Source organism: Eleginops maclovinus, chromosome 15 (genome assembly GCF_036324505.1).
Source record: "Eleginops maclovinus isolate JMC-PN-2008 ecotype Puerto Natales chromosome 15, JC_Emac_rtc_rv5, whole genome shotgun sequence".
Taxonomy (NCBI): Eukaryota; Metazoa; Chordata; class Actinopteri; order Perciformes; family Eleginopidae; genus Eleginops; species Eleginops maclovinus.
In genome coordinates this window covers 2,389,257-2,413,043 of record NC_086363.1, presented here as the reverse complement: position 1 = coordinate 2,413,043, position 23,787 = coordinate 2,389,257, and the positions used below count along the sequence as shown (strand labels likewise).

The following is a 23,787-nucleotide window of genomic DNA, read 5'->3' as shown; positions in this document are numbered from 1 at the left end:
GGTTTTAGTGCATGTAAATGGTCTGCAAAGGCTCAAATCCCTGTGGTCCCTCACACTGTATGTGATTTTGAACATTAAAGCATGGACACATGTCCCAGTCAACACTGATATGAACCTGAAGATCTGCAGAATATGTCCTCCTTACCTTGTAATATTTGACAGCCAGCTCCGGTCTCTGAGCTCGGAGCAGGAAAGCTTCGGCCTTCTGGAACTCTTTCTGTTCAAAGCAGAACTTGGCTTGGCCGACCAGAACCTCAGACACGCTGTCCGGATCGTGTCCCTCCGCCACCCGCTGCGCACTGGCCCAGTCCTTGTTGTGGACGTACCTGCAGCAGAACACACACCAAACAAAAACACAGTAATTAAGAACCCTGAAGTTTTAAATGGAAAAAACTTGGACACGGAAATAGAGAGGAACACGAAAATGGACATTATTTCCCTGTGAAATTAAGCGTAAAGTAACATCAAATTACCAAAACCACAAAGGAAAGGGTTAGGGTTAGAATTCTAGTACCACATTTAAATTTCGGATTGACATTCAGACCCCTTTACTGTTTATTAAATGTACAAAAAAAGGACATGTGTCTCCTGTAGTCCTTTAAAATATCACGACAGATCATCTGAATTCCTTTACTTGGTTCCATTTCACTACTGATCTTTAATTACATATAAATGTACCCTATTCTACAAACTCCGGATCTGTAACGCTGAGTTAAATCTACTCACATGAACACGGCCTCTTTGGGTTTCCCGGCTTTGATGAACTCAAACTCGGCCTCAGCAAACTTTCCCTGGAAGAGGAAACAATGACGTCGTTTCAGAATCAGCACGACTTCCTGCAGAGTGAGGACGGCAGGTTTCAGCGTGTCACACTCACCTCATCCTCCAGGTAAATGGCGTGTTTGAGGTGGATCTCAGGGATCTTTTCTTTGCACGAAGCACGAGCCAGGTCAAAGGCAAAGTCAAACGAGCTGGGGAGTAAATAAAGAGCAAGATATATCTCAGAGTAAATATTCATTAGGAAAACTATTTATTTTGGGCTTATTAATGCCAGCAGGTGGACGTCCCGAAGGAGCCTGTCCTGCTTCAGATATCGGATACTTTGCCTTATAGATATACTTTGTTAATCTAAGATAGGTCACAGAGGTTTACACTTCATTTTAGGGAATTATTGATCATCAAAACACAAGATAAGAGCTAAAAAAGATCCTATAAGTTAATATAATGACACATATTCTCAAAGCAATGACATCAAATCTTAAAAAATGACTAAATAACTCAAAATAATGATTGAATATGTTGAAATAATGATTAATTTGCTACATATATCTTACTTATGTTGAAATAATGTCTTCGTTTTGTAAAACAATGACTTATTTAGAATCTCAAAATGTTGACTTTAGTAATGAGAAATATTGAGATGCTTCCTCAAAAGTCATTATCACGCAAAACTTGGTCATAATTATGCAATTATTACTCTTAATTTTGTCATATAAAGTCCTTATTTTGAAAGATTAGTGCATTTCTTTAATATAATGCAGTATAAATATATTATTTTACTTCAAATTGTCTCTAATGGCCTTCCGTACGTCTGCCTCAGGATGCCAGTAAACGAAAGTGAATGATAGCGTGTTTTGTTGCAGCTCACAAGTTATTAGCAGCGAACTCGATGGCGTACTCCAGGAGGTTGAACTTGTTGAGCAGCTTGACGGCCGCCTCCCCCCCGAGGCTGCGGGCCCACAGGTAGGCCACCTGCTTCTGGGCTCCTGGACCCCCATGGCTCTTAGCCACCTGACACACAAATACATCTGTTAATATATATCACTAAAGGGAGTCCTGCAGCGGTGTGGCTCCCCCACCCTCTCACCACAGATAAACATTTTATAGAAGCTGTAAAGTTTCCCTGTGCTCCCCAACAGGCAGCAGTAAACAGAGTCCACACTCTGTAACAAAGATCTGCCCATAAAGCCTAATTTACTGTACTTTAAATACTCCTTTTTTGCATTTAAACGCACCAAATTAACCCGCATTAAATGGGTTATAAAGCACACTATATACTGTAGTTATGTGCAGCTATGAGAATATTTTAAGCCGTTAATAATGCACAGTTTTTTCTAACAATGCAGAATTTTAAAGAGCATTTTACAGCACACAGGTGGCCACAATAATTTAATTATGTTAGTAAATCCAATTGTAAATCAATATGAGATTGTGTTATAAAGACCTTATGACACCCCGCTGGACAAGGGGACTTAAAGTTAAGTGTTACCCAGTAAACAGTATTAAAATTGAGCGCCACACAGGTATAAATATTCATAAAAATAAGCTAAATATAATTTTGATTCATAATTTGGCAGGGGAAATAACATTCTAAGTGTTTGATGTGATATTCTGTACTTCATCCAACCTCACTTCATGCATATTGTTTGATTTACCTGTATTAAAAAGGACAGGAGTCTCTGAAATCACTCTGGAAATGTAAAGGGATTAAACACTTGTGACCGTATACCCTGTGAGCTTCCTCCCACATATCGTTGACTCTGTACATGTGCACCGCAGCTTTCCACTCGTCAGCCTCCATGAAGTGATACTCTGCCTCGGAGAACCTGGATTCTGCCTCCATCTCCTGCAAAACACATCATAAAACATACTGTTATGTACAGTAGAACAGCCTGATTGATTGTATATGTAGAAAACTGGTTATAATACATAAATACAAACACTGATTAGCATTAGAATATTAGAATAACATTGAAATCTACAATTCATGTACCTTCAGCTGCACTTTTCTTACTCAGCAAAAAGACAGCTGAATCTGCATTGCTGTAACTATCTGGAGACTAGAAGAAATAAAACGTCTCATAAAGCCACTGTAGATTTAGATCAGTGGTTTTCAACTGGTGGGACCCCTTTTGAGTGGGCCGCAGATATGCAAGTAAAAAACAAGTTGAGAAAAAAAAAGAAATCACCTAAAAAATCTAACTTTTATTTTGAAGGCCACTTTTATTTTGAAGGCTGACATTTCTAATGCCGCTCCTGCAGTAGCCTTTGACTGGAAATGTCAATACCAGAAACGGTTTTCAGAACTGCTCTCACATAGTCATGTGTGCCATATATATATTTATTAATGCAATGGTTCAAAACTTTGGGTCGTGATTTATTGACAAAGGAAAAAGTGGGTCCTCAGGCCTGACCAGCTGAATGTAGTTAAATTAGCTCATTCTTTCCCTGCAGCAACATCAACAACATACACAATGTTAATTGTTAATTAATGAATCAGTAATGACTGAAATGAGCATTGTTTGGGTACTTTAAGTATATTTAGATGCTCATACTTGTACTTGAGTAACATTTGCATGCAGGAATGTTACTTGCAGCAGTGGTATTGCTATTTTTATTGAGGTATAATATGCAAGAACCTCGACTATCAGGTCGCAAAAAAAGACATGCACGTGGTGTGGATATGTGCAAGAAACACACATATTTATTTATTCTTCTTCTGAATTCAGGACAGAATTCTTATTTCGGGACGTTTCTAATTATGTTTAAAGCACTGCGGGGCGAATCTCACAAGATAATGAGACCACCACAAAACTGTGAACACGCGCACTTGTCGGCCGTTACATAAGAAGCAAAAGAATGGTAAAAATATAAATTGGGATTAAACTGTACGAGTGCCAGAACAAGTGGAGCAGTATCTGAGCATCGGAATAAATGCTGAATAATGCTGATGAAGACGCAGTGATTACACCGACCACACGCCACACACTCCGTTAGTGAAGGTTGAGGATAGAGGAGGAACTTTGGACAATCTTTCTTTGCTTCCCTTGCAAAAAAGTTAACAGGAAAATAATTAGATGTAATTCTAATATGCAAATAAGCCTTTCATTTATAAAAAGTCCTTTCTTTGAATTATTAGCCTGGTTTCAGAGCTCTAAATCACCGCCCTGTGCCTCTGACAGCCGGTCGACCAATCAGAGCAGTCCTTTACATTCATTAAATCAAGGGACAGTCAGAAAGCAGGCATGACTTTGACAAGGCTAGATTATTAGATGAGATAATGTGTGTGTTTATGTTGTCTTCAATGCAAAGTAGAGGCAGAAGAGGGTAGAGAGAGGAGGGATTTGTGTGTGAGTTCCCTAATGTCAGAGATATGGGCCCTAGAGATGACATTTGAGAAACGTCTCTTTCTAAAAATCATGACCAGGTTTGATCGTGTGATTTTTTAGAAGTTGCCATGATGTACCTTGGCCAGGTGCAGGTGTGTCTCCGTCAGCAGGTCGGGGTGGTGTTTGGCCACGAGGCGAATCACGTCATCAAACATCGGTTCTTCTTGTACATGGTGATGGCCAGGTCCGGCTGCTTCACTGTGGCAAACAGCCTGCACACACACACACACACACACACACACACACACACACACACGGAGGCAACAATAACTACCTCTCCTTATATATTATATCTCAAAAGACTTCCCAGGGTTGTCACCTTTCAAAGGTCAGACACTGTCGAAACTTCCTTCGTTTTCTACCTTTAATCACTTCTTAGTTGTCTTCCGTCACCTCGTTCTATTTTCATGCATCCGGGGAGCCGACGAGTCCTAAAAATAAACCTGTATTTACCTCTCGGCCTCCTTGAATTTCAGATCTCTCTCCAGCTCCTGAGCTCTGCTGATGTACAGAGCCGTCACCTCCTCCTCCGTCATGCACGTCACCGCCAACTGCAACAACAACGACTTCATTTCATTTCTCTGACCTTTATTACAGGTCTAAATACCCTTGACTGACATAAATGTATTAGAGTTATCCATCCAAATATCATTTAATGTGACTTATTTTGGGATATGTTAGGTTAAATGTGTTATTCCACTTCGAGAGAATAGAAATCTATGCATTTTGGCTTTCAGACAGTCAAATCTTATATCATATATCCATATCATTTGAATTTAAAAGTACTGATTGGCCACAATAGTCCACACCAGTGTCACTTTATTTTACATGCTTGTTTGTGTGTTGTTTATTTACCTTATGAGCCTCCTCCCAGCGTCCTGCTGTGGTGAACATGTCTATAGCATCTTTGACGTGTCCTCCTTTCACAAACAGCTGCTCTGCAACCTGCAGGCCGTACACACACACACAAAATACACACTTAGAAAACATCAAAAACACTCTATTTTGAAAGGCACACCCTTAACAATGTCTCAATGTATTTAAATGGCTATACTGCAGGATAAATAGAATAAAACATCGTATAAAACTAGATTAAAAGCAGCTATTCGTCCTCTGTTAGTGGAGGAATTTGGGAGATTAGTAGAAGGTTTCCCGTTTTATTTTCCCGCTCTTTTTCCTCGTGCCCCCCGGTCTGTACTCGTCAGTTTGTCTTTATTATTGTGGTTTTGTTTCAGACTTTTTTTCATTAAAAGCTCCCTTTTTGTTTGACCTGCCTCCCTCTTTTACTGCTTCTGGATCCAACTTGTTCTAAAACCTTGACAGAAGGTTAGAGTGAATTGATTTTGAGATATTTTCTAACACAATTGAATCTAATGCATGCGCCGGTTCATTCCGATTAAGAAGCGTTTAGTCATTGCGATGCTTTCCGTACTGAAACCCCAGGTGTGAGTGCACTTCATAGTTTTAGTTTGCAGTGAATTATACTTTCCTGCAACTTCCACGAGTTGGAAGGCAAAGAGCTTGTTATCTTAATTACTTTCTGTGAATGTGCCCGTGGAGCAAACAGAGTGAAATGGCCGTCTATTTCTGGAGGCTGGCAGTCTGCGGGGGCTGTTTGGCTCGGCTGAGCTCATCAGAACGAGCAGAACCCGCTGTGCTTCACCATCGCCATCATCAGCGCTCTTCTTTCTCTCTGTATTCATACCAGAATTCTCTTTCTCTTCTCCCCTTTTCATCCTGGGATTTCTGGTATTTAGGCAGCATTTAAAACTAGTGTCACAACCATCCAACTGGTCGTTATTGCCAGAGCCCCCCCTGAGCACACACTGCCCACACTGCTCCATGGAAACAGGACTGAAGCTGATCCTGGGCTCTGACCTAATGGTTTAATTGTGTCGAAGGCTGGCTGAGTCAGGGGGGAAGGTATACGTATCCCGGAGAGGTGTGCAGGAAATAATTGACGTGGCGAAAAAATGTTTCCGGTGTTCAGGGAGCAAAACTAAAGTCAGCTGCTCGCCTAATCACACATTTACCGAGGTTAAAAGAGGATATATTAGATGTAAAGCATCCAGGAAACAGAGCGTAACATTAGCATCCCTTTAAAGTGTTCTAAAGTCCAATCTTCACTCTCATTTTTGCTCCGTGTTTGGTCTCCTCCAACTCCTTAATGCTCTGTTTAGCCTCTAAATAAACCTGTTGGTTCCACATAGTCAATTAACTAAACTATAGTATGAACTAATTGAATTAAAGATGGTCTATATAAGTATGGCATGTAAGGTATAGAAATGCAATTCACGTTCATTTTACAACTTCTCAGTTTATATGCTCATCCTCTCTGATGCCAGGGAAACCAGTCCAAGCTCTATTTGAAAGAGGCAAATAAGGATCAGCAAATAAATTCTACACCAATCCCGAATCTGTGCGCATCATGTCCAACGATTATGTCAGCATAGCAACTTACTTCAAAAACGACACCGCATGAAGAGGCTTAGCATCAGCAGAAGTGTAGCTATTATTTCAACTCCTCCCACTCCCCTCTCACCTCATACTCCTGCAGGGAGGCGTAGTACTGAGCGATCTTCACGTAGTATTTCCCTGCAGCTGGATCCTCCTGCAGCTCCAGGATGTGGACGGCTTTCTTCCACTGGCGAGCTGCGATGGCCGCCTCGATGGCTTTGAGCGAGCAGCTACGAGTGAACCAGAGACGGATGAGAAATTCAGTTCAGTTTCTATCTAAAAATGTCCTTAAATAAGCATGAACGCGGACACTGAGATCATATGTGAAGACACCAACACATTTAAGTTAAACCACATCATTTAGGTAAGACTGAGGCTCAGTTTGACCATTTACCAGCATGAGAAGTTATTGGCAAAACCTTTGATTCTGCGGAGAGTTTTAGCTCATTTTCAGATGCTTTTTTACTGAAAATCTCTGATAACCTGCCTTTACTTTGATTTCTGGTGAATAAAATCATGTTTAAAGATATCTAATAAGGTCCTGGTGATGATTTAAAGAACCATTGGCTGTCTGTGTTTATTATGTTTTCCATCTGCCCATATTTGTGTCCGTCTCATCCCTCTTCTACTCTTCATACCCGGCTTCAATGAAGTGGTTGATGGCGGCGTCCATCTGTTTCTGCTGGACCAGGTAATCTCCCCAGCTCTCCTCCAGTTTCACCACCTCAGCAGGGAAGGCGAGGCGAGCCAGCTCCACCGCTACAGGAAGCACAACCTTTATTTTAATAAACCGTACATAACTCAACAACAAACCGTGGAGACATTCCCTCAAGTACTGTACTTAAATGATGACTGCTCACTGTTTCTAGCTCCTTTTAACACATAAACACACATGATATAGTATGATTGGATTCAGTACTGTACCAATAATCCACCAAATGTTAAAAGAAACAACTTGAATTGTCTTAGCTGTGTCAAACAAACATTGAAATTATATTCTATCTATTAGTTTGTAATAAAAACTGAATAAAAGTGCTCCTTAACAGTAAGAAAAGACCCATTCTGCACACTTTGATACTATACTTATTCATTAATCATCAATACTTGTGTACACCTACTAAGAAATATTTTAAACAGAACATTTACTTTTTAAAACCACAGTATTTCTGCTTTTACTCAAGCAAAGGATCTGCTTTTACCTCGTGTGCTTGTTTAAAAATGAGGCGGTAGTATAAATAATACATGCAGGCATATTTTTTACATCTACAAGGTGTTGATTTACCTTTCCTGAAGGCCCCTCCTTTGACGTAGCACTCCAGCGCTCTCTGGTTGTTTCTGATCTTCTCGTACAGATCTCCCGCCTGACAGAAGTCAGAGAGAATAACATGTCTTAAGACACATTCATGAAGGAAAATGTATTATTAACAGGTCAGGAATGTTAGGAATGGACGCTATTTGTTTTAAAAGTATGTGGACACTGGTGCATTTTCTCATAGTCCCACTGAAGGGACCCACAAAGAAATGTGTTCCCAGTTTGGTGTTAAATAACTGTCCCTGCTCAGAGCCCTGACCTGTTTATGAGGAACTTAATTGGAGCAAATCTTGTAGGCAGCCTTCCCTGAGGAGTGGTGGCTTTTATAGCAAATAGAAATCTTAGGGGTGCATTGTGTCTTCAACAACGAAATGATCAGCACACGATCCTTGCAGATTGTGAAAAGGACATATTCTACACCAATATGAACCTTTAAAACCTCTAAACTGGTGAAACTTCACACCATCAGGACACAGCGACACATTGTGCTGTGAAGTTTCCTCCTCTCTCTCCCACCTGCTACAGAAACACAGATGGCTGAAGGAGAAGACAAACAGCTACAGAAGAAGAAACAACAGACAGACGGAGGGAGACAGAGGGCAATATCGGGAAAAAAAACAAAGGTGGAAGCTGCTCCTCTCCTGGCTTTTGTGAGGAGAAGAGAAGGTGGGAATGGGGAGACAGGAAACAAGTACAGGCAGATCCGCTCACCCTCTCGTAGAACTCCCCCTTAATGAGGCTGGCGGCGATGCGGCTGATGGTGTCGCTGTTGCTGGTGATCTCCGGACGGCTGATGGCGAGCCGGGCGGCTTTAGCGGGCAGTCCGGCCTTCAGGTAGAGGTTGATGGCTCCCTGGAAGTCTGCCTCGCCCTCTTTCACCTCCCCGGCCTTCTCGTCCTGACCAGTCTCCGTTAACCACTGGTAGTAGTTTCCACGCAGGCTGTCCAGCTCCGGGTGGCCCTGACCGTCATTAAGATATATAGATAAGTACTTTATTGATATGTTAGTTCCTTGTTAAAAAAGGTTTCAATGTATTGCTGAAACACTAAGTCAACTGAGAGAAAAAGATCTACAACTTTCAGCATCAAGCTAAATGTTGCCTGTGAATTGCTGTTTGTTCACTGTTAACCATACCATGTGTGAAGTTAAACAATGAACCTGAAACTCAGCATTAAGGCGACTGGTCCTAAGATAATTAGGGATGCACTGAAAGTCTGCACTGAAACTTAACCAACATGTAAAATTACCAAGACATTTTTTTCCAAATGAAGTCTGTACACAAAGCTCACAGAAGGCAACAGCAGACCTCAAGAACAAGATCTGTCTGGGGTCAAATTGAATTATATTTAATGTAAATTGAGGGAGTGTGTTTGTTACTACCTTAGCTTCTGCCACAGCGATGCAGTCATCCCACATGTGGAGCTCCTGGTACATCTCTATGGCTTCATCAATGGAGTTCTGCAGAGACAGAAACACAGACAAAGAGGTAATGAGGTTTCACGATTATTGAATTACAATCATAGCTCCTGCAAGAAGGAACGTGTGTACAGGTGTGATGCAACTTTCCATTGCTGGACTATAATAAATAATACAAGCTTCTGGAATCACAACTATTTATATGCAAATGAAAAAACTCTACTTGTTTGAGAGGAGTTTTTGGTTTGTTGTAAAGTCCATCAGTAATTATTGTAATACATTGCGTCACCAACCTGCTCCATGTAGTGCATCTCGGCCAGTTTGAAGTTTTTATCCAGCATGGCGATGTGCGCTCGCACCTGGAAGAACTCTGTTCCATCTCCACCCTGCTCGACAGACAGGTAAATAACAGTGATGAATTGTAACTTATTCTAGTACTGCATTATGAATACTTGAATAGTACTTGTTTGATAGATAAAATACATCTTTTGATGCTCCTGAACACATCATCAGTGATGTAACCAGGGGTCCAGGTGTTTCGGGTCTTCCCACATCACACACTCTCGCCCTGGCGACTTGTGTTCAGGTGGCATTAGCCCTTCCCTAACTGAAGTATATTCTGATGCAAACGTTCTTTTATTTTGAACTTTTGAACGCGACTATATATATTCATGTTGCGCTGTTGGAGAAGCCTGGGACTATTGCTATTTTCACATACTTTTTAGCAGAGATGGAGTCCTCGAGTCCTGGATTGGACTCGTACTCCGACTCGCACATTGACGATCGGACTTGGAATAAATATATCCACTCAGATTAATACATGATGACCCAGACTTGTGACTTGGACTTGGGTGACTGGGACTGGTAATGATGACTCGGACCCGGACTTGACTCGGACTCTTCCTAGGTGACTCGGACTTGAAAAGTGGGGACTCGACTCGAGTGACTCGGACTCGAGAATGGGTGACTTGACTACAACACTGCTTTTTTAGCAACAGATTGGAGGAATTGTTCCAACACGGCTGATATTTAGCTGCCTTACTATTTATATACCAACATCAAAACCCTTTGTTGTTTTAAACGTTTCGGGTCAGTGTGGAAATGATTCTGTGTTTATTTGAAGCCCACCATTTCATCTGAAACTTTGTCCGCAATCTGGTTAGTTTGGTGGAGGAAGCGCACAGTTGAGACGTCCCCCAACGCAGCAAAACACCTAGAAACACACGAAGGAAAAACAAAAATTAAAACAAGTGTGAACCACAGAGAGAGAAACACAAAACCTTCAGTGGAGAGAAGGAGGAAGCAGGAGGAAGCAGGAGGAAGCAGGAGGTCAAAGCTGTGAGAAACTGCGTTAATGCTCAGGAATAAACGTTAGAACCGCTGCAGTCTGACTTTATTACCAACTCTCTCAGAACAGTTGCATCAGATTAATGAACGAAAGAAAAAAGTTTGACTCTCCCTCATGTCTCTCCCTCATTAACACCCCCCCCCCCCCTCATTAACATTAACCACTGCAGACAAAACCGATTCTTCCCCCAATTGCATGATTTATGCAAATCAAGCCGAGGCCTAACGAACAGCATGTGCATTATTAACGACGGGGAATTCAAATCTGAAAAGTTTCCCGAAAACAGAGAGAAATAAAGATGGTGTGAGGGGGGAGGAGGGGGAGAGAGAAAATGCTTATGATTAAAAAAAAAATGTCTTTGATGATTAATGAAGTTAGAGAGGGAGGTCAGGCAGGGACACAGTGTGTGTGTGTGTGTGTGTGTGTGTGTGTGTGTGTGTGTGTGTGTGTGTGTGTGCGTGTGTCCATTCCAGGTGACCAAGGTGCCCTTGTTGTCTCCTCTCTCCTCGGTCACACAGATAAGTCCTACTTACAATGGAGACTGATAAAGAATCTAATTAGCTTGCAAGGTTTTGTGTGTGTGTGTGTGTGTGTGTGTGTGTGTGTGTGCGTGTGTGTGTGTGTGTGTGTGTGTGTGTGTGTGCTGCCGACCTTTCTGCGATGTGCAGCTGGTGAGCCTCCAGAGCCAGCTTGCTGAGCGTCTTCCACATGGCTTCAGTCTCTGGCGACATCTCCAGAGTCTCCAGGAATGCTGTGGCTCTGTCAACACACACACACACACACACACACACACACACACACACACACACACACACACACACACACACACACACACACACACACACACACACACACAGTCAGTATTTGTTTTGCAGATGCAGTACGATCAAAAATATAGAAATACAGTTTTTTTCGGAACTGACCTTCACTTTTAATATTTTCTGAGAATAAAACCTTCTTTTAAACCGGGCTTTGTCAGTCGTACTGCGTACTGTTTGTAATTATGTGTGTTTTAATGTTTGTGTTCGACTGTTAACTGTTAATGGTCTTATTTTTTTGACAATTGTCCATCTCGTAAAGCACCTCACCCTTGCATCCCAGAAGGTTGTATTCCATCCTTAATAAACGTTACTTTCTTCATACGAGTTTATTTCTCCTACTATCAATGCAGTGAAGTCACAGACATTCCTCTTGCTCCTCTTTGTGGGTTTCTGCAGCAAATTCTATTAAATGAAAGACCTTTTTAATACCCCTGGGGAATGTTATCCTCCTACAGCTCTGTAATGTAATCTATTTCACTTACAATAACTCATTTGTTTTACCTTGTAAGATCTACTCTTATAATGAGCCCTTTCAGGTGTAACATCTCCTGACAGCTAGTGATGTCATAAAAACAGAAAGAACACTGTATTACTACACTGCTGCTTACAGAAGGCACAAGTTCATTTTAGTGCTTTCTAGGGATTCTTTTTTATAGAAATAGGTCAATCTCTTACCAGGAACACATGTTAAAGTCACAGAAATCCTGATTCAAATAAGGCTGGCCTAAGTTTGTGTGAGTTAAAAGCTGAATGGATCAGCTGCTGCTCCTCCAGACTAAGAGAGGTCAGTTTGAAAGAGCATCCCGTTAGAGGTGTTCTCATCACGACACACTCAGAGAGACTTTGCCTCCCAGCTGGCCCGGGATCTCTGAGTAAAACCCTCGAGTAGATCTGCAGGAAGCCGTGGGATAAAAGGACATCTGGCCTGTTCTGTTTACCCTGCTGCCACCGAGACTCTGACCCAGCGGAGCAGCGAGGCGTCCGGATGCACGCTCAGCTCCTCGCTGTATGCTCTTCTGATTAGGAAGTCTCAACTGTACCTGTCGTAATCCCCGTCATCGATGGCCGTTCCAAACTCGATGAGGCCTTCGTCCAGCGTGTACGTCACGGTGCTCACGCCCTCCGTCACGATCACATCCGTCTTTCCGTCCTCTCTCTCCAGATCCACAATGTCTCCCTGACAGAGAGAAGGGAAGCTTAGTTAGTAACAGGAAGTCCCTGATGATCACCTGTCCGTTAGACCCAGAGCCTGACCTTGATGGGGAACATGGTAATGCTCTCGGGGCTATCGATGCTGTACCAGACGCACAGGTTCCCTCGGTTCTGAGCCACCACCACATCGCTGTCGGGAACCCACTGCACGTAGGAGCAGAAACTAAGCAGCGTGGTCTTCACGCTCGTCTCGATGTCGTACAGGTGGAGCTGAGGAAGAAGGAGGAGGCCAATAAATCAACTTGTTTTTTTTTATTACGTATGATCACATCAGACAATGCCAGGTTTTCTTCGGGTTTACCAAGTTCAATTTTAGACTTTTTAAGCCCATTTTTAGGCTAGAACAGACAGAATCAGAACAGCCACAGTTTTAAAGTATGATGGATAGTCAGTAGGGAGGATATAACTTAGAATAGGTTTATCTATGTTTCTGCTTTTCCTGCTTTCTGTCAGCAGGATTATGGAAAATCTACTGGCTCTTGTTTAATGAAACTAGATGTAAAGCTTTAGCAAGGTCCACCAATGAACCCAGGAGATTATTTTCATTAAAAAAGGTGCCAAAGTGAAGACTCTCCAAGTGCTCCTCTACAGTAGTTACTTAATATATCTCATTGTTTTAGTGCTTTACAGCAGGAGGAGACAATATTTTCCCCTTAATCTGTTTAATAAAATGCATTAATGCGACTCCTGCAGCAAAATCTACTCTGGATAAAAGCAAATACATTTCATTTGAATATTAAAGAGCCTTTAGAGGTCACTGACAGATAATACATATAATGTAAGAGCCACTACTCCACTACGTTTCTGGGTAAAACAAGGCAGATTTAGTAGTCAAAAGTACATGGTCCTTACTTTCCAACCCCCTCTCTTGTAAAGTTCAAGTTTCCATAGAATGGATTTACTGATTTGTCTTTAAAAAAAAGAGTTGATTAACTCCCAGCGGCTCCGTGTGAATCCTCACACTGCAATCTATTCCACTCTGCTCCTGATGAGCTGAGATTATGTAGATTCTATAAGAGACAGTGGCTCCCACAGCACTCGGTATGTGTGTGTGTGTGTGTGTGGAGGCTGCCCGCTGCTGTAATCAGCTTCTTTAATATCTTCCCCCCCACCGTTTTTAATAAAGCTTCGTCTATAGTTTCACCCTGGAGCTCCGCTGGCCGTTTAAGTGCAGTGAGGAGCAGCCTGTTGATACTAGAGAGCAACTTTCAATTACAGAAGCATTTCTTATACAACTACACTCCTCTTAGGTGACTCCTTACCTGGAACACAGTGACATATGTGCTACAAATGTGAATATCCGACAGTATATATCCATTTCAGGTCATTAAAGAGGCCCTATAATGCATTGTTCTCTTTCCTGTAGTGTGTTATATGTTTTAGTGCATGTAAATGGTCTGCAAAGGTTCAAATCCCTGTGTCTCCCTGCCTGAAACGCCTCCATTGGACTTACTTCCGGAACATGGTGACATCGCTTTGTAACACTGGTGCTCCTATTGGCTAGCGCTCCAACACATTGTAAAAGATAGGCTAAAGGGGCGGGACATCTCTAAGCGGTTGACCAATCACAACAGAGCTGGCCAGCTAACCAATCAGAGACAGAAGAAAAAAATGTGAATCTAGAAAATAACAAATTGAAGAGTGAAGCCACTGAGGGACTCCTAACGACCAGAGCTGTCCGTGTCTCTGCCTCAGGGCTGACACATCAAGCTGCTTTATCACCACAGGGCAACACCTGACAGCAGCTGTCTGACACCTGAACACAGCTCTTCAAAAAAAACTGAAAGATCTCAGCGCTCTCTCTCACTTGTCACCTAAAAAATGAACGAATACAAATGAGGTAACATGAAAAGAAGTAGACATTGCTGGGTTTGAAAAGGACACAAGCCATAAAGGCTGGGAATCCTTGCACGAGATAAAAACAACACTTTTTTATTTTCCTTTTGATCCTAAATGCTGTTTGCCTTGTTTTTATTGATTCAATGGTAGAAGTAGCACCATTGGCTCCTCAGAAAACCCCAATTAAACTGTGTCTTTTTACATAGATGGGTTTCGAAGCACCCCCTGTGGCAGAGTGCATCCACATGTATTCTGAAACTCTATTTCATCACCTGGTGAAGATATGAAGCCACAGGACATTATTATGTGATGGACGTGGCTATCACTTTAGACAGGCCCCAAACCAAGGTGGAGATTGTTCTACTTCACTTCAGCAATCATGATCTGATCCATCAGCTGTCCCCGCTGCCTTCAGGCTTGGCTCCCATTGCGTCCTCCCTCAGGAGGTTTTTATTCTCACCCGCAGCTTCTTGTCCCTGAACAGCAGCTTGCGTCCGGTCTCGTTCAGCTCCAGCCAGTCGATCTTGGAGTTCTGGTTGATGGTTCCCAGATTGTAGCCTCCAGCCAAGTCCACTGGGAGACAAACGTCAGGTTAGCTGAGCCGCTGAGGGACGGCCAGTGTCACAATGCATGAGGCTAGAGGTGTTTTATTCTGGTAATCAGTCAGTCGCTTTATATCAGGAGGCAGTGTGTCTACTTTAAACATACACCATATATAATTAGAAGGCCTGCAACTAAGTCGATCAATCTGCTGATATTTTGTCAATAAAACTTGAGAAAATATTGAAAAATGTCCATCCAAAGTTCAATCCTTATGTCTTTACACGTCTTTTTGTGTTTAGACTGGTGGTACAAGCAGAAGGTCTCCATATTTGAGGATGAAAACAGCATTTTCTGCAATATTTCTTCTTATTTATTGATCAAAAATGACTAAAGGTGATTAATTGATTATCAAAACAGGCTGGTTATTATTTATCCATGTCTATCTCTTTACAGATAAGTCAACATATCTTATTATAAGTCTGGTGATACGTCAACTTTTTAATTACAATTAAATATGTTACAGTCGGGTTTGTACACCGACTGGAAAAAATACTGATTAATCAATATAAAACTCGCATTCTGCAGTGAAAGAATCGAAGCTTACCTCTTACTTAAAGAACAGAAAGTCATAGTACTCATTATGCAGAACGGACTTATCAGAATAAAGTCCATTCTGCAACTCTCCGTACTGATGCAATAATGACTAATGCTTCACGTGGGGCTAATTTTAATTACTTTGCAGTTTATATACTGCTGGGTGAATGTGGATTTCCCCCCACGGATCAATAAAGTGAATCCTATTTTAACATATGATGATTGTTTTTAACTTCCACCTTTATCCAACGCTGTTATACAGAGTGCACCACTTTTTTTTTGAAATAAAGAAGAGTTTTACATCATTCTTGTTATAAAACTTGCCAAAATGTGTTCCCTCTCGCCTTTATTTTACATGTAATTTTTTTAATATTTGGTATGTACAATGTATGTGATTGTTGTGTGTATATATGTGACCTTTGTGGGTCTTTTGGGTATGTTTCTTTCTTTAAAATACAAGGCAATGCAAGTTTCTACCACACCCTAACACATGCTTTATATTTCTTTCGTGTGTTTTGCGTTTATGTGCGTCAAAGAAATTAAACTTAATATTTATTTCTTGCTTATTTTATGTATCATTGATTTAAATGAGCAATGTAACTGTCAACTTAAGGTATAATATGTAGATTTGGAGGAGTACAAAGTGCAATAAAGAGTATTATAGTATGTATAAAGTAGCAGAAAATGGAAATCCTCAAGAAAAAGTGAAGTATTGTGTCAAATAGATGTCCTTTCCCACACTTCCTCACCAATACAGATGGTCTTTATATCGATGAGGTAAGCGAGCTTCTTGTTGTCCTCCACTCCTCTCTGCTTCCTCTCGTTGAGTCGGACACTACACACACAGACACACCTTTAGTGAAAGTCACATTGGTCGCTTACATGATTGCATTCTCAACATGTAATAAGTCCAGCATCAGCTCAGTCTAATTGGCTTCAGCTGCTCTTTAACCCCCAGAATGCCTCTAGTCCTGATGCGGTGCTGCAGCCGGAGTGTCCTGAAACCTGCTCTCCTCTGCATCCATCAGTCGGTCCTGACACTTTACCATGTGCAGTCAGTGCTGAGGCTCTCTGCAGAGACACCTGGATCCATGCACAGCCCAATACCGCCCCTTATTGGACATAGCTGGAATTACACGGTCTATAAGGAATGATCATGGGCTTCTAGCAGAGACTGTGTTCAAACTGTATGTTTATTAATGTAGCATTTTCAAGTGGTTGATATTTGTTTAAAAAATATTCAGCTTATAGGGAATTAAAAAAATAAGATCAAACTAAAAAACTTTCTTTACAAATATTTTATTTTTTATCTTTTCGCATTTTAGATTCCCAAAACAGATAAGGTCTTGAACTGCTGTCATAAAAAGAGAGGTTTAATATATTGTTTGTGTTTTAAATACCCCAAATCAGTCAATACATCTATATAAAGTGCTATTTTTAAATGATAATGGTCATTTTATTCATATTAGTTATAGGAAACATTAAATGACACTTATGGCTTTAAGTTTTTATTTGGGCATTTCTTTTCTGTCCATTATATAAATGACTTAAATACCGCTGAATTTTAAAAGGCAGTAGGCAAAACTGTGAAATTGATTGTATATTTTGCAGAAACTTAAATAAAAAGGTTAAAATATGACCCTTGTGAATTCTGAACACTACACTTAAGTGAACACCTTTTGTCGTAGCATCCCACTGGTTTAATATTGGTGGAAAAATTGCTCAATTGCTTCAATTTCTCTTTTTGTGGCATTAAATGTGTGACATCTGTTACATTCTGACATTCAATGAAGGAACAAGTGGATGAGTAATGCCTAACTACTCTCTGCTTGTTCCGTGGAACCAGTCAAACCTGCTGAGGTCTTTCCTCTCAACTTGAAGAGATGCGTTTGACTCGTGTAACTTCAACTACCTGATGAGATGGGGGTTCATGAATTCGGTCCTGACAGATCCCAGGATCTCATTGTTGCTGTACTCCACCAGGCTCAGCTCCCCAGCGTTAAAGATCATGCACACCTGGGATAAAAAAAACACAGAACCATAAGAGCTGAGCCGTGTGAGGCACAAGACCTGACAGGACCTGCACCTCCTCCTGCCGCCGTGCTTTGATCATATCCTATAATTTATAGTAGTACTGTCTTGGCACTGCTGTAAACTTCATGAGGAAACAGATGGTGTGTGTGTCTGTGATTGTTGATGGAGAAAAGCTCCAGAAGAACCCGTACGTGTGAACTTACTGATTCATTTTCAAAGAAGAACTTTTCGTTTCCCCCAGATCCAGGCCAGGCCACCTGAAAGAGGGACAGAGGCAAGAGTTCAATTATATAAGGAACCATGTCTGACAAAATACTCAGTCCTACATTCAAAATCTCGCTCAAGTAAAAGAGAGAAGTATTCAAATGTATTTAAAAGTATCAAAAGTAATATTTGCGTTAAACAAATTAATTTTTTAGACTAAACTATTTCGTAATATATTGGATATTTTCACCTTTTTGTACCAAAACCAATTAGTATAATTAATCTGATTATTAAATACAGCTGTAACATTAATGTAGTCAAATAAAAATACATTTTCCCCTTTTAAAGTGAGGTAGTAGAAGTAAAGAGACGCATGAAATTGAACTACTCACGTACAAATACTTGAAAATCATATTTAAGTACAGGACTTATGTACATGTACTTGGTTACTTTCCAACACTGTACAGTAAATACAGTATATAGTGAAGTCTCTGGATGAATTCTGACATGTAGTATAACATGTTGAAGTGTCAGACACTGCATCGACTAAGCAGATCAAACAGATGTACAGCCGGAGATCGACTAACGCCCTTTTTGTTTCTGTGTGGTTCAGGAGACCCCGTACCTCGCTCAGCTTGTTGGTCAGCAGGTCTCCCAGCAGCAGGGTGTCGGAGGTGTGAGCCACCAGGTAGCGGTCTTTGCCCATGATCTTCACCTCCTCTATCTCATAACCGTAGTGAGACTTCAGCACCACCCGCGTCCCCGTGGAGAGGTTCCTCACGATCACCTGCAGGAGGGGTACATTAGGACAGATACGTGACGAGTGAAATTCCTGTCTAAATTATTTTCATTTGAATTTTATGAAAGGATGATGGACTTCTTTTTGCACTTTGGATTGTTTACTTTATTTCCTTATTAACTGGCTGTTTTTATCCTGATGTGTGCTTGCATATTATAAAATAACTAATATTTTATACTATGTTAGGACTCTACCTGGCTCAGGCCCACGTAGGTCATCTCAAATTTGTTCTTATAGATGGTTCTTCGCAGGCAGCAGTCAAACAGCTCCACCCCCCCACACAGAGTTCCCTGTCAGGACACAATCACACACACTTTAATCACCATTTACTTTTATACATATATATGTTTTAGGTTTGTTTTTAACAGAATGTGTGGAATTCAATAATTATCCAAAACATGTATAAATAGATAAGGTATTTACGGCACAGAGGCGTGATCCGTCTTTCTTCCAGGCCAGGCTGGTGATGGTGTACAGGTTGAGAATCTCTTTGGGCTTCGCTTCATCCCACACTCCTCTCCTGGGAGCCCAGTTAAACACCCGCAGCCTTTAGGACATACAGGGACAGAATCAGTCAATTACAAATAAAAAAGGGGGCTTTTAAGTGTGCACAGCATACAACACACTCTGTCCTTAGACCCTCGCAGTAACAAGGTAAATCTCCCAAAGAAACCTAAATATTTACAGGGAATAGTGTTTAGAAAGAGAGACAGAGGAGGTTCACTCTACCAGGACCAGTGGGAGCCATGCAGGAGTCACAGCAACAGAAACAACTATCCAAACCCCTTACAGATTATCTATCGTACATGGATCCTGATTTTATATTCTCAGTCCATCAAAGACCCTGTACTGACCGGTCATAGCTGCCGAACACGACGGACTGTCCGCTGGGGCTGGTGACGGCGACGGTGAACTCCCTCTCCGTGCGGTCGCGGCTGTACTCGAAGGTCTGCAGAACGTGCCCCTCTCTGCCGTACGCCACCACCTTCTTATCACAGCCGCCCACCATGATGCTGTTCGCTGCCCAGGCCAGAGCGTAGGGCGGGCACGGGTGCATCAGCAGCTTCCCCTGCGTCACAGTGGAAGAGTTTAGTCTAAGAGATAAATTAAAACAGCATCAATGTTTCAGAAACAGGTGTGTGGGTACCTGAGAGTCCCCCGAGCCTTCGTCGTTAAAGAAGTATCGCACGACCGTCCCGTCAGCATGGCCCGACAGGATGCCTTTACCAGAAACACTGACACACACAGCAGAAGAACATTTGTGAATTTGGCCTCTAGCATTTTGACAAGACTGGGAATTGTTCTTCCTCCCATGTTTCAGGAATATAAATAAACAAAAATACACCTTATACCATCTGTAAATCATAATTGTTCATTCATATTATATATATTTACTTGGATGCCAGTGAGACAACGCAGGACTCGGTGCCGTAGATGGTTGATGACTTGCTTGTCTGAGTGTTGGCGAGGCGAACCTATGAGAAACGCAGAAAAAAACCCCACTTGACTTTAAAATGCTGATAACAACATACTTAACAACAGGCACTACTGCTGTGTCGGCTCTCCGTCGGTTTCATAAAATAAACACTAATAAAAGCATTTTCATTTTAACACATGCACAATGTTTACCTTGCCATCCACTAATCCGTAAACAATGGATTGATCGGCAGGCCAGAGCAAGCAGGTCACAGCGCTCTGCAATACAGAGAGGGAAAACGTTGCATTAGAAAGTGGAAAATTCAACCTTTTCCAACATACAACAAACATCAAAGTCTGAATTGTAAGTAGAGAACACAACCAATTACTTAAAAATCTACAGTACAGCTATTAAATGATATAACAGAAACACTAAATTGGCAGCAAGAACTACGCAGCATTACTCGTTGTCATATATTTATTAGATACGATTGCAAAAACGGTTGACAATAATTTCAGTTAAGACAAGAACACACCCTGTACCTTTATCTAAAATCTATCTTTACACCACAGCTCCTGCCTCTTTCAGCATGCCAACAAAACAGTGTGCTAACTTACCGTCTGAACAAATTTGTTGCAAATAGCTTTCTTGTCGCCCCTAGGAGAGAAGTTAAACTGATCAATAAACCCTGTTTGCATGCATGGATGTAGAAAACAGAATCCACATTAAAATGAGATCTGAAAACAGCCAAAGGACGTTACCAATCTTCTCCAATCCTGTACACGAAGATGATGTTGTCCGACTGGCCGATGGCGATTTTTGTGGAGTCGGGGGAGAACGCCATGTCGTTGACAATGTAGCTCTGCTTCCCATACTGAAGAAAGAGCAGATGGGATTATTATTGACAATAACCTGTATATTCATTCATAATACTATTTTTAAAAGTGAGTAAAATGCTGAGTAAAGAGAAGTATTTTGTATAATTAAGACTGAGATGTTGTTTCAGTTCAAATAATATTCCTCTCAACTTTTTAGCAGAAGGAAGTCAAACCTGTAACACCTTTTATTTTATAACTTACAATATACTTGGAGGTGCCATGAACAGGATTTAGTTGTCGTGTTGGGTTTGGTATTGTTTGGTTTACTGTGTGTTGTACACTAATCTCTAGGGGTGCAAACTGATATAATAAGTGTTGCTTCATGCATTCATCATCATGAGGCTAGCTGCCCCTCTGTCTCACCTTGGAGTCCAGGGGTTTGGTGGAGAACTTGTCCCTCCTCTCCCCCTGCTCATCATAGATCAGCACCACCCTGTCCACCGTGCACACAGCGAACTTGGTGTTATTCGGAGCCCAGGCCATGCATGTCACTTTGGCAGCACTGTCCTGTGAAGAAAGGCACATAAACAAAGTCAGAGGCGATCAAAGGTCGATGATTAACAGAGCATCCCTCATTAGCTTGTTGAAGCTAATCATATCAGATCAGAACCGGGTTTATTGCCAAGTACAGTTTTACACATTCAAGGAATTCGTCTTGCTGTGTGATGGTGCAGACATAAACACAACATACGGAAATAAGTTGTAAGAGACAGTCAAAAATGTAAAGATTATAGTTTTCCAACCAAATAAGCACCGCAGAAGCTAGCGAGCAAAGTGTAAAGTTTAAAATGTGTACGTAATACTAAATCAATCTAAATAAGTAAAACCACTTAGGGAATTCGTGTTTTGTTACAGCTATTACGACATGTTATTATGAGGTAATTAACGGTACACAATCATACATAACTGATGCTGCTCCAGAGCATCAGTTAGCATAATGCTAACTAGTCACTGGACCTACCTGGGGTGTTAACAGTGTTTTCAGATGCCTCAGTTGCATTTTCGGAAGTCTTTAGGAAGCTCGCACAGGGAAGAACGTTATTAGTACCGATATAAAGTGCAATCTGTTTTTAGAGTATGTTACATTATGTTGAGCAGCTTCGAAAAAGCAGCTAGCAGGGAGGACATCTTTGTAGTAAACAGAACTCAGATCTCCTTAGTTACTGTTGGGAAGGGGGGGGCGGGCACGGGGCGGCCTTATGGTGCGTTTAGAGCTGTGGGAAATGTCAGATGCTCTATGTCTCGACACGTGTTTTAGTCAAAAACAGTTTGTGATTGTTTTTAATAAATACGTTAAAATGTTTAATAACAACTCACCAATATAATAACGTAGATCAACACCAACATATATGTGCGAGCGGCCTCTGATCAATATTTATAAGGATTTTCAGAGACTTCTTGTTTCAAAAGATGTGATCTCGTCATAATTATATAGCGACATTTATCCAAACAAATTTGATATGATTTATATGTATTGCAAATGAGAGACTACAAATTAACAGTCAGTAACTGTCTTTACTCGTCCATCTGTCCATTGGTACAGAAAAAAAAAGATATCCTGGAGATGCCGGGGATTGAACCCGGGGCCTCATACATGCAAAGCATGCGCTCTACCACTGAGCTACATCCCCTTCCATGCAACCACTTCCGGAAGATATCTATTTAATCCTACTACTAATATTACATTGTTATGCGTTTGATATGAATTTTATAATTTATATATCTTTAATGATGTAAGAAACCGAACAGATGTTTAGGTATATATTCCTCAATCAAATATATGATATAAAATATTCCACATTTCGTAATTTTCCTTCATTTCAAAATATTTGACTAATTCTTGATTTCAGCTAGAAACTGCATGAACTGCTCCATATCTCCAAAATACAACATGGGTGTATTCAACTTTCAAATCGAATATCCCACCTTTTTTGAAGCTAAGTAACAATGCAAATGTTTCAGTATGTATAGGACAGAATGTTCAGACATCTGGAGACACCTTAAACCCCCACAACTTTAACTCTTTACACATCATTTTAGGTCAAAATGTTGAAAGAAAAGTTCCTCACTCAGCAAATGTGAGCCTTAATGCTTATTGTTAACTGAGATCAAACATTTCTGGAAGCAACGCGTTTTCTAACCTGCTTCCATTCTATTGCAATTGTCCTACTAAAAAATGGCCTAGCCTTTTTACCAAATGTATAATTGTTCTTATCATAAACACATACACATTTTATCTTGGTTTTGCCAACAACGTTAGGGATATTTTGACCGTCATCGCCAGCCTAGTGGATGCAAACCAAATTCCAGCTGTTGAGTTGATGCAGGAACTCTGACGAGCGTGATGACGTCACAGTGGCGCCAACATGTGTTAAAGATCCATTGAACCGGAAACTTGCCATTCAGCTTTCAAAATAAAGCCCAACACGCATAAACTAAACGCATGTACTAGGAGGTATGATATATTTTCCTAAAATGTGATGCACATAAATCGACCAATTTGAACACCGAACAAGTACATTGGCCCACTGCACAGATGTATTAATATGAGTTATCTGTTGAGCATTACAGTTCTTTTTACAAATCAAATCAAGTGTATGTGTTACATACAACATCTTTAAATCTGAACTTCTTAGTCGCCTGAAGGAAGTCTATCTATCTATCTATCTATCTATCTATCTATCTATCTATCTATCTATCTATCTATCTATCTATCTATCTATCTATCTGTCTATCTGTCTATC

The 23,787-nt window shown here is 41.0% G+C and overlaps 1 protein-coding gene and 1 non-coding gene across 2 annotated transcripts in view; both read right to left on the bottom strand.

Annotated features, from left to right (window-relative positions):
* ift172 (intraflagellar transport 172) overlaps window positions 1-22,189 on the bottom strand; it is a 30,065-nt gene extending 7,876 nt beyond the window's left edge. The window contains 34 exon segments of the mRNA XM_063901426.1: window positions 146-326; window positions 727-791; window positions 878-971; window positions 1,649-1,791; window positions 2,510-2,626; window positions 4,247-4,326; window positions 4,329-4,381; window positions 4,623-4,720; window positions 5,025-5,114; window positions 6,712-6,856; window positions 7,265-7,385; window positions 7,909-7,987; window positions 8,650-8,898; window positions 9,319-9,396; window positions 9,648-9,740; window positions 10,483-10,567; window positions 11,354-11,461; window positions 12,564-12,700; window positions 12,778-12,945; window positions 15,035-15,147; window positions 16,461-16,546; window positions 17,624-17,727; window positions 17,949-18,002; window positions 18,575-18,736; window positions 18,943-19,038; window positions 19,172-19,295; window positions 19,603-19,817; window positions 19,896-19,983; window positions 20,144-20,223; window positions 20,378-20,443; window positions 20,783-20,822; window positions 20,927-21,039; window positions 21,407-21,550; window positions 22,005-22,189. Coding sequence (XP_063757496.1) covers window positions 146-326; window positions 727-791; window positions 878-971; window positions 1,649-1,791; window positions 2,510-2,626; window positions 4,247-4,326; window positions 4,329-4,381; window positions 4,623-4,720; window positions 5,025-5,114; window positions 6,712-6,856; window positions 7,265-7,385; window positions 7,909-7,987; window positions 8,650-8,898; window positions 9,319-9,396; window positions 9,648-9,740; window positions 10,483-10,567; window positions 11,354-11,461; window positions 12,564-12,700; window positions 12,778-12,945; window positions 15,035-15,147; window positions 16,461-16,546; window positions 17,624-17,727; window positions 17,949-18,002; window positions 18,575-18,736; window positions 18,943-19,038; window positions 19,172-19,295; window positions 19,603-19,817; window positions 19,896-19,983; window positions 20,144-20,223; window positions 20,378-20,443; window positions 20,783-20,822; window positions 20,927-21,039; window positions 21,407-21,550; window positions 22,005-22,043 — 3,708 coding nt within the window. The 5' untranslated portion in view covers window positions 22,044-22,189.
* Window positions 22,190-22,602: 413 nt separating this feature from the next.
* trnaa-ugc (transfer RNA alanine (anticodon UGC)) lies at window positions 22,603-22,674 on the bottom strand. The gene has a single exon. It is a non-coding gene; the product is annotated as a tRNA-Ala (tRNA).
* Between the last annotated feature and the right edge of the window lie 1,113 nt (window positions 22,675-23,787).